The following is a 12,500-nucleotide window of genomic DNA, read 5'->3' as shown; positions in this document are numbered from 1 at the left end:
TATGTGCTGTATGAAGGCTGATAAACAGCGTGGATTCGTTTGGAGCCGTGTCTGAGTCCACTAGATCTGTCAGAGGTGCAGCAGCTCTGAGTTCTTCAGCTCCTCCTGTCTGGATGATGGAGGCTTCAGTGGTGCTTCTGACTCTATCAGCAGGAGGGTTGACAGTGACAGTGTGAAACCAATGACTGTAAAAAAATATGGACGACGCGACAGCCCTTTTTCCCATTGAACGCCTTGAGGGCAAAACGCCTGCTTGACGGGCACAAACTGTCGCAAAAGACTGCTGAAATTAGAGCCAGACATGCGCAGAAGGACTGTCTGATGGAGCCAGAGGAGGAGCCGCGAAAATGAGCAGAGTCGAGCTTCCAATCAAACGCTTTATTTAAAATCAACTACGCCCCCCGAACTTCTCAGCATGCGTTTGCTGTCATATCAACACAGATGGATGTAATAACGTTAACAAATATGAGGGTTTTATATATTCAATCGCGCCAGCTCCAGGCCGCAGCGCATAACTTACTCGCGGCGTCGCGGGCTGATTCCGGTTCGCATGCGGCAACGCCGGCTCGCTCGGCCGCCGCATCTGGCTCGATCGACTCGGGCTGGAATTGGGTAGTTGGAATTGGGTCCAGGCATCCGGAGTAGGTCCAGCAGAGGTAACATTAGTCAGTCTGAGCTCTAAGAGATAAGTCTCCGGCAGGCGAGAATCTAGCCGGAACTGTGTTTTGCTATCTGGGTGGTTAGGCGTGTATCAGCAAACTAATAAAGCCCGAAAAAAAGCCCTGACCTTAGCGAATAAACAGTGTTCCACCAGATCATGTATGTCAGAAACTATAGTTTACTGCTGAACTCATTTTGTCATGGTAAAATAACACAGAAATCGAATAATAACATTTCAGTCTACTTCAGTCTCCTGCCGAAGCTCAGACGCCGCGCTTTGAGAAACTGTCAATCACAGCTGTCAATCACGATGACACGCCCAGCATTAAATTACTGCTAAAAACAAACTGTTTACAAAAATGAAGATCTGCACCTATTTCAGCACAATAACCAGTGCCTTAATCCACCAGAACTATCTTTCGGGACATTTTATTGCAAGTGTAATATTTTTTTTTATTTGGGCTCAAGTCTCCTTCATTAACACGGAGGAGGCGGCTTTATGACTTGTACTGCAGCCAGCCCCCAGGGGGCGATCTAACGGCCGAAACCTTCACTCAAACGTAGGCTTGCAGCACACTTGTGTGAAACACACCCGCTCCTCTGCTGAATATCAGTTTAATAATTAATAATGGCCATTATCACACTATAACGCACAATAGGTTTATGCATTATAGGAAATAAAGGCAAGCGATCAGCCAATATACAGAATGTATGTGGTTACATTAATTATTAACTGATCTCTGCACTCAGCCAAAACACCTTACCTGAGAACAATAATAGATTCAGAAGAGCCGAGTCGGGAATATGTGCTCAGATAAAGACAACAGGAGGAGTGAAATATCACGATTAGCAAATACAGTGAGATTATTTCCAGCGGGAGATCCTCGATGAACACTCCGACCAGCACAGCTCTCATCTCGGTAGATAGGCTCTCTAAAACAATGTCTTAAAACTAAAACGCACGAGTGTAAACGAGGCCTGAGTGTGTGTGAAACTGCTGAAAGAGCTGGACACCCTGATGATGAACAGAGAAACAGATGGAGATGGAGAGAGAGCGTGACTGCACAGTGTTGGACAGGAATAGAGAATAAAACTGAGCACACGGCCGGGTGAGAGCGCACACACACGTGTCAGACAGAGAGAGAGAGAGAAAGTGTGTGTGTGTGTGTGTGTGTGTGTGTGTGTGTGTGTGTGTGTGTGTGTGTGTGTGTGTGTGTGTGTGTGTGTGTGTGTGTGTGTGTGTGTGTGTGTGTGTGTGTGCTGCTATATTTATCCAGGAGACACGTGTTCAGCTGTGGGTCTGACCTCGCGGAGGACACCTTCAGGACGGTCAGCAGATTCAGCAGCAGCATCACACACACACACACACACACACACACACACACCACTAGACATCAGCCATGCAAACACACCACAAAGGTCAGCCCTGTCCCTGAACAAGGCTCTGTCTGCGGTCAGAATCATTAGCTGGACATCAGGACACACATGTGGAAACAGCAGCAGCAGCAGCAGCGTCTCCACAGCTCCAGCAGAGGGCAGAATACAGCTGACTACACTGTTTACAGCAGCAGATCTGAGGTCAGACCAGCCTGAACACACCTGCAGCAACAGCAGCATACAGTACAGTGACACACACCATCAGCACCACACACACACACACACACACACATTACTGCCATACTGTCAGACTCACACAGGCTTACCGCCATACAGTCAGCCATACTGTAATGCAGTCAGTCAGTCATCAGGCCCAGTCACACACTCACACAGTCACACACTCACACAGTCACACACTCACACACTCACAAAGTGACAGTCACACACTCACACAGTCACAGCCATACTCACACACTCATGCAGTCATACAGTCCTGCAGACCCCAACACTGACCATCCTCATCAGAGCTGCTCCACTCTCCAGACTGCATTCAGACGCTCTGTTCTCATCACGGGCCTTCAGTCTGCATCTACACTGAGCTCAACTGCAGCTCTCACTGACTCACACTGGCTCACTCAGCCGCTCTCACTGACCCTCACTGGCTCACTCAGCCGCTCTCACTGACTCACACTGGCTCACTCAGCCGCTCTCACTGACCCTCACTGGCTCACTCAGCCGCTCTCACTGACCCTCACTGGCTCACTCAGCCGCTCTCACTGACTCACACTGGCTCACTCAGCCGCTCTGGTCCAGCACAGAGCAGATGACAGAGTTTCGGACTCGTGCTCAGAGGAGTTGGAGATCGGCTGATTATAGCCCAGAATGCCTCAGCTTCAGAAGACTCCAGTAATGAGGGCACAGTCAGAGATAATGAGGAAGAGCATCGTTATACATCATCACATCAGAGCCGGAGACGAGCTCAGAGCTGACTCCAGATCAGTGTCCGGCTCTCCTGCATCTGACAGCGGTTACTGAGAGCCTCTACAGAAGAGGACGAGTGAACAGATGAGGAAGATGATGAAGAAGAAGGTCATCAGTGCAGCACAGAGCCGATGCTGCACACACACACACACACACACACACACACACACACATACACACACACACACACACACTCCACTGTCTGCAGATCTCTCATTAACAGCCAGTCAGGTGTAAATGAGCTGCTGTAGGATTTATAAATAACAGCACAACATCAGAACACACACACACACACACACACACACACACACACACACACACACATTTATCCACATACTGTAACATCATGAGTGTGTTTGTGTACACACACACCGCTCGCTCAGAACACACAGCCCTACTGCTATTACTCTGCCGTCAGGTGATGACACCGCGTCTGCCCTCATGAAGAGACTAATATAAGACTGCTGAATGAAGCCTCTGATCAATCTGAGTGAATAACTGTGTGTGTGTGTGTGTGTGTGTGTGTGTGTGTGTGTGTGTGTATAGACTGAAGTAGACGCCTCACAAACACACACACACACACACACACACACACACACACACACACACACACACACACACACACACACTTTGGCCTCATTGTCAGACTGGTTGAGCTGCTCTGGAATATGATAAAAGAATAAACTGAGCTGAATCTGAGAATGAAACTCTGAACACACTCAGCCTGTTCACACACACACACACACACACACACACACACACACCTGCACATGTAAAACACAAGCATAAATCATGCAGTTTAATAAATATATCCCATTATGTGTAGCTGAAACCGAGCCCGGTGTGTGTGTGTGTGTGTGTGTGTGTGTGTGTGTGTGTGTGTGTGTGTGTGTGTGTGTGTGTGTGTTTATCCTCGGTGTGGGTTTAACGGCCTGTGGGTTCGGTTTCTCCTCCAGAACCGCGGATGGATCTGATGGGGGTTGAGCGGATATTTGCGGTTCTGTCGGTAATCGATCATTCATCAATCGATCATCGATCAGCGATGAACGCGACGCGGCAAAAACAGCGCGCTCTCCATCTGCGCGCGCCAGAACAGGTACACGCAGACGCGGGAGCGCGCACAGGCCGGTTCTCCAGAAAATTCGTTATCGACATCGACAGCTACTGATCAACAAACACGACACACCGATCTGTGTTTTCCGTCGCAACCGATGATGACCCAAACACCGACAGAGCGCGAGCGAGAGCGCGCGCGTGTCTGATTCTCCACAAATAAAGACAGGCGTGCACGCGCCCTGGAGCAGCCGCCGCACCGGGACCGGGAGCCTACCTCATCCTGCGGGTTCGGTCTCTGGCTCTGCTGCTCTTTGCTGGCCGTCATGCTGTAATGCCGCTTCAGATGCCGCTGAAAGAGCCGAAACACAGCCGATCTGGCGCTTCAGGCGCGCGCAGCACTGCAGAGCCGCTCCCGGTGACCGGCAGCACGAGCCTGAGGATCGGTTACCGAGAACAGCGAGTTCGGGTTCGGTGTCGGCGAGTCTGCACTGATGCAAACGGAGAAGGATCCGGTGGAGAAACAGCGGAGGAGAGAGAGAGAGACCGATGATGATGATGATGGAGGAGGAGGAGGAGGAGGAGGAGCAGCGGCACACCGACACACAGACCGACCGACCGACGGGAACACGCTCACAGAGAAACGGACGGACACAGGGATACACATACACGCACGCACGCACGCACGCACGCACGCACGCACGCACACACACACACACACACACACACACACACACACACACACACACACACACTGTATGGCTTTTCCTCCATCTACTGGCTCAATCGGGCCAGTGGTTCCGACTTTTACTTGTCCTGCCAAAAAAAGTGGTTAATACCTATTTCTGTGCCATATTTTAAATAATGTGTCAGAAGCCAAACACAAGCTCAGCATCACTTTACTCTAACACATCTGACAATATAAAATATCCAACACTGGTGTCAATAAATGTGGGAATATATGTGTGTGTAGTGTACAGTGGGCTGAAATATAGAGCAATAACAGATGAGCTGAGACTGCAGTCTGATCCTGAAGCAGGTCAGTGTTGATCTTCACAGCTGTCAGTGTAGAAATGAACACAACAACAGGCCGAACACAACACATTATTAGACAATGATCAGATGGTCATTTCTGTCAGATAGCGGATAAACAGCTCTCGCTCATATTTCAGCATGAGTTCACTTTCCTATTAGACATGAAACACATCTGCCGGTAGGAATGACACCCCACCCTGCTCATCATCCTCTTCATATAGCTGTATACACACAACCGTGACTCACTGATATAGCCTGGTTCAGTAGTTTGTTGGATCGCTCTGCTTTCCCCAGGCCATCGGGCAGTCCTTATTGTTGAGCCCTGCTATAGATCACAAAGTAGGGGTCACCAATCTCGCTCCTGGAGATCTGGTGCCCTGCAGGGTTTAGCGACAAACCTGACTCACCACACTTGCCTGGAAGTTTTAAGTATAGTAAGAGCTTGATTAGCTTGTTCAGGTGTGTTTGACAAGGGTTGGAGCTGAAATCTGCAGGACACCGGACCTCCAGGAACAAGTTTGGTAACCCCTGGTCTATAGATCATCATTGTAGATCATCACTATAGATCATCACTATAGATCATCACTATAGATCATCGCTGTAGATCATCACTGTAGATCATCACTATAGATCATCACTATAGATCATCATTGTAGATCATCACTATAGATCATCATTGTAGATCATCACTATAGATCATCATTGTAGATCATCACTATAGATCATCACTGTAGATCATCACTATAGATCGTCACTATAGATCATCACTATAGATCATCATTGTAGATCATCACTATAGATCATCATTGTAGATCATCACTATAGATCATCACTATAGATCATCACTATTATCATCACTATAGATCATCATTGTAGATCATCACTATAGATCATCATTGTAGATCATCACTATAGATCATCACTATAGATCATCATTGTAGATCATCACTATAGATCATCATTGTAGATCATCGCTATAGATCATCATTGTAGATCATCACTGTAGATCATCACTATAGATCATCACTATAGATCATCACTATAGATCATCACTATAGATCATCACTATAGATCATCACTGTAGATCATCACTGTAGATCATCACTATAGATCATCACTATAGATCATCACTGTAGATCATCACTGTAGATCATCACTATAGATCATCACTGTAGATCATCGCTGTAGATCATCACTATAGATCATCACTATAGATCATCACTATAGATCCTCACTATAGCTCATCACTGTAGATCATCACTATAGATCATCACTATAGATCATCACTATAGATCATCACTGTAGATCATCACTGTAGATCATCGCTGTAGATCATCACTATAGATCATCACTATAGATCATCACTATAGATCATCACTATAGATCATCACTATAGATCCTCACTATAGCTCATCACTGTAGATCATCACTGTAGATCATCACTGTAGATCATCACTATAGATCATCACTGTAGATCATCACTATAGATCATCACTGTAGATCATCACTATAGATCATCACTGTAGATCATCACTATAGATCATCACTGTAGATCATCACTATAGATCATCACTGTAGATCATCACTGTAGATCATCACTATAGATCATCACTATAGATCATCACTGTAGATCATCACTATAGATCATCACTGTAGATCATCGCTGTAGATCATCACTATAGATCATCACTATAGATCATCATTGTAGATCATCACTGTAGATCATCACTATAGATCATCACTATAGATCATCACTATAGATCATCGCTGTAGATCATCGCTATAGATCATCACTATAGATCATCACTATAGATCATCACTATAGATCATCACTATAGATCATCACTGTAGATCATCACTGTAGATCATCACTGTAGATCATCACTATAGATCATCACTGTAGATCATCACTATAGATCATCACTATAGATCATCACTATAGATCATCACTGTAGATCATCGCTGTAGATCATCGCTGTAGATCATCACTATAGATCATCACTATAGATCCTCACTATAGCTCATCACTGTAGATCATCACTATAGATCATCACTATAGATCATCACTGTAGATCATCACTATAGATCATCACTATAGATCATCACTATAGATCATCACTGTAGATCATCGCTGTAGATCAACACTATAGATCATCACTATAGATCATCACTATAGATCCTCACTATAGCTCATCACTGTAGATCATGACTGTAGATCATCACTGTAGATCATCACTATAGATCATCACTGTAGATCATCACTATAGATCATCACTGTAGATCATCACTATAGATCATCACTGTAGATCATCACTGTAGATCATCACTATAGATCATCACTGTAGATCATCACTGTAGATCATCACTATAGATCATCACTATAGATCATCACTGTAGATCATCACTATAGATCATCACTGTAGATCATCACTGTAGATCATCACTATAGATCATCACTATAGATCATCACTGTAGATCATCACTATAGATCATCACTGTAGATCATCGCTGTAGATCATCTCTATAGATCATCACTATAGATCATCACTATAGATCATCACTATAGATCATCATTGTAGATCATCACTATAGATCATCACTGTAGATCATCACTATAGATCATCGCTGTAGATCATCACTATAGATCATCACTATAGATCATCATTGTAGATCATCACTATAGATCATCATTGTAGATCATCACTATAGATCATCACTATAGATCATCATCATCATTGTAGATCATCACTATGGATCATCACTATAGATCATCACTGTAGATCATCACTGTAGATCATCACTGTGGATCATCACTGTAGATCATCACTGTAGATCATCACTATAGATCATCACTGTAGATCATCACTAGAGATCATCACTGTAGATCATCACTGTAGATCATCACTATAGATCATCACTATAGATCATCACTATGGATCATCACTATAGATCATCACTGTAGATCATCACTGTAGATCATCACTGTAGATCATCACTATAGATCATCACTATAGATCATCACTGTAGATCATCACTATAGATCATCACTATAGATCATCACTATAGATCATCACTGTAGATCATCGCTGTAGATCATCACTATAGATCATCACTATAGATCATCACTATAGATCATCACTGTAGATCATCACTATAGATCATCACTGTAGATCATCACTATAGATCATCACTATAGATCATCACTATAGATCATCACTGTAGATCATCGCTGTAGATCAACACTATAGATCATCACTATAGATCATCACTATAGATCCTCACTATAGCTCATCACTGTAGATCATGACTGTAGATCATCACTGTAGATCATCACTATAGATCATCACTGTAGATCATCACTATAGATCATCACTGTAGATCATCACTATAGATCATCACTGTAGATCATCACTGTAGATCATCACTATAGATCATCACTGTAGATCATCACTGTAGATCATCACTATAGATCATCACTATAGATCATCACTGTAGATCATCACTATAGATCATCACTGTAGATCATCACTGTAGATCATCACTATAGATCATCACTATAGATCATCACTGTAGATCATCACTATAGATCATCACTGTAGATCATCGCTGTAGATCATCTCTATAGATCATCACTATAGATCATCACTATAGATCATCACTATAGATCATCATTGTAGATCATCACTATAGATCATCACTGTAGATCATCACTATAGATCATCGCTGTAGATCATCACTATAGATCATCACTATAGATCATCATTGTAGATCATCACTATAGATCATCTTTGTAGATCATCACTATAGATCATCACTATAGATCATCATCATCATTGTAGATCATCACTATGGATCATCACTATAGATCATCACTGTAGATCATCACTGTAGATCATCACTGTGGATCATCACTGTAGATCATCACTGTAGATCATCACTATAGATCATCACTGTAGATCATCACTATAGATCATCACTGTAGATCATCACTGTAGATCATCACTATAGATCATCACTATAGATCATCACTATGGATCATCACTATAGATCATCACTGTAGATCATCACTGTAGATCATCACTGTAGATCATCACTATAGATCATCACTATAGATCATCACTGTAGATCATCACTATAGATCATCACTATAGATCATCACTGTAAATCATCGCTGTAGATCATCACTATAGATCATCACTATAGATCATCACTATAGATCATCACTGTAGATCATCACTATAGATCATCACTGTAGATCATCACTATAGATCATCACTGTAGATCATCACTGTAGATCATCACCATAGATCATCACTGTAGATCATCACTGTAGATCATCACTATAGATCATCACTATAGATCATCACTGTAGATCATCACTATAGATCATCACTGTAGATCATCACTGTAGATCATCACTATAGATCATCACTATAGATCATCACTGTAGATCATCACTATAGATCATCACTATAGATCATCACTATAGATCATCACTATAGATCATCATTGTAGATCATCACTATAGATCATCACTGTAGATCATCACTATAGATCATCGCTGTAGATCATCACTATAGATCATCACTATAGATCATCATTGTAGATCATCACTATAGATCATCATTGTAGATCATCACTATAGATCATCACTATAGATCATCATCATCATTGTAGATCATCACTATGGATCATCACTATAGATCATCACTGTAGATCATCACTGTAGATCATCACTGTGGATCATCACTGTAGATCATCACTGTAGATCATCACTATAGATCATCACTGTAGATCATCACTATAGATCATCACTGTAGATCATCACTGTAGATCATCACTATAGATCATCACTATAGATCATCACTGTAGATCATCACTGTAGATCATCACTGTAGATCATCACTGTAGATCATCACTATAGATCATCACTATAGATCATCACTGTAGATCATCACTATAGATCATCACTATAGATCATCACTGTAGATCATCACTGTAGATCATCACTGTAGATCATCACTGTAGATCATCACTATAGATCATCACTATAGATCATCACTGTAGATCATCACTATAGATCATCACTATAGATCATCACTATAGATCATCACTGTAGATCATCGCTGTAGATCATCACTATAGATCATCACTATAGATCATCACTATAGATCCTCACTATAGCTCATCACTGTAGATCATCACTATAGATCATCACTATAGATCATCACTGTAGATCATCACTATAGATCATCACTATAGATCATCACTGTAGATCATCGCTGTAGATCATCGCTATAGATCATCACTATAGATCATCACTATAGATCCTCACTATAGCTCAGCACTGTAGATCATCACTGTAGATCATCACTGTAGATCATCACTATAGATCATCACTGTAGATCATCACTATAGATCATCACTGTAGATCATCACTATAGATCATCACTGTAGATCATCACTGTAGATCATCACTATAGATCATCACTGTAGATCATCACTGTAGATCATCACTATAGATCATCGCTGTAGATCATCGCTATAGATCATCACTATAGATCATCACTATAGATCCTCACTATAGCTCAGCACTATAGATCATCACTGTAGATCATCACTGTAGATCATCACTGTAGATCATCACTATAGATCATCACTATAGATCATCACTGTAGATCATCACTATAGATCATCACTGTAGATCATCACTGTAGATCATCACTATAGATCATCACTGTAGATCATCACTGTAGATCATCACTATAGATCATCGCTGTAGATCATCGCTATAGATTATCACTATAGATCATCACTATAGATCCTCACTATAGCTCAGCACTGTAGATCATCACTGTAGATCATCACTATAGATCATCACTGTAGATCATCACTGTAGATCATCACTATAGATCATCACTGTAGATCATCACTGTAGATCATCACTATAGATCATCGCTGTAGATCATCGCTATAGATCATCACTATAGATCATCACTATAGATCCTCACTATAGCTCAGCACTGTAGATCATCACTGTAGATCATCACTGTAGATCATCACTGTAGATCATCACTGTAGATCATCACTGTAGATCATCACTATAGATCCTCACTATAGCTCAGCACTGTAGATCATCACTGTAGATCATCACTGTAGATCATCACTGTAGATCATCACTGTAGATCATCACTATAGATCATCACTGTAGATCATCACTATAGATCATCACTGTAGATCATCACTATAGATCATCACTGTAGATCATCACTGTAGATCATCACTGTAGATCATCACTATAGATCCTCACTATAGCTCAGCACTGTAGATCATCACTGTAGATCATCACTGTAGATCATCACTGTAGATCATCACTGTAGATCATCACTGTAGATCATCACTATAGATCCTCACTATAGCTCAGCACTGTAGATCATCACTGTAGATCATCACTGTAGATCATCACTGTAGATCATCACTGTAGATCATCACTATAGATCATCACTGTAGATCATCACTATAGATCATCACTGTAGATCATCACTATAGATCATCACTATAGATCATCACTATAGATCATCACTGTAGATCATCGCTGTAGATCATCACTATAGATCATCACTATAGATCATCACTATAGATCCTCACTATAGCTCATCACTGTAGATTATCACTATAGATCATCACTATAGATCATCACTGTAGATCATCACTATAGATCATCACTATAGATCATCACTGTAGATCATCGCTGTAGATCATCACTATAGATCATCACTATAGATCATCACTATAGATCCTCACTATAGCTCAGCACTGTAGATCATCACTGTAGATCATCACTGTAGATCATCACTGTAGATCATCACTATAGATCATCACTGTAGATCATCACTGTAGATCATCACTATAGATCATCACTATAGATCATCACTGTAGATCATCATTGTAGATCATCACTATAGATCATCACTGTAGATCATCACTATAGATCATCACTGTAGATCATCACTATAGATCATCGCTGTAGATCATCACTATAGATCATCACTATAGATCATCATTGTAGATCATCACTATAGATCATCATTGTAGATCATCACTATAGATCATCACTATAGATCATCACTGTAGATCATCACTATAGATCATCCTGTAGATCATCACTATAGATCATCACTGTAGATCATCACTATAGATCATCGCTGTAGATCATCACTATAGATCATCACTATAGATCATCATTGTAGATCATCACTATAGATCATCATTGTAGATCATCACTATAGATCATCACTATAGATCATCATTGTAGATCATCACTATGGATCATCACTATAGATCATCACTATAGATCATCACTGTAGATCATCACTGTGGATCATCACTGTAGA

General features: G+C 41.7%; 1 protein-coding gene across 4 annotated transcripts in view; it reads right to left on the bottom strand.

Annotated features, from left to right (window-relative positions):
* The window catches only part of dpp10 (dipeptidyl peptidase like 10), a 45,762-nt gene that overhangs the window by 18,040 nt on the left and 15,222 nt on the right, over window positions 1-12,500 (bottom strand). For 3 of the 4 annotated variants that reach the window (XR_012385756.1, XR_012385757.1, XM_073913401.1), the window contains exon 1: window positions 4,349-4,596. The exons of the other annotated variant lie outside the window; for it this stretch is intronic. Coding sequence is in view for 1 of the 3 variants with exons in the window: in XM_073913401.1 (XP_073769502.1) it covers window positions 4,349-4,399 (51 nt within the window). In the remaining 2 variants the exon portion in view is untranslated. Of the gene's footprint in view, window positions 1-4,348; window positions 4,597-12,500 lie in introns of those variants that run through there. 4 annotated transcript variants of the gene reach the window in all.

The sequence above is a fragment of the Danio rerio genome, chromosome 9 (assembly GCF_049306965.1).
Source record: "Danio rerio strain Tuebingen ecotype United States chromosome 9, GRCz12tu, whole genome shotgun sequence".
NCBI lineage: Eukaryota > Metazoa > Chordata > Actinopteri > Cypriniformes > Danionidae > Danio > Danio rerio.
Note: the sequence above shows the minus strand (reverse complement) of the source record. Positions and strands in the feature narration are given on the sequence as shown.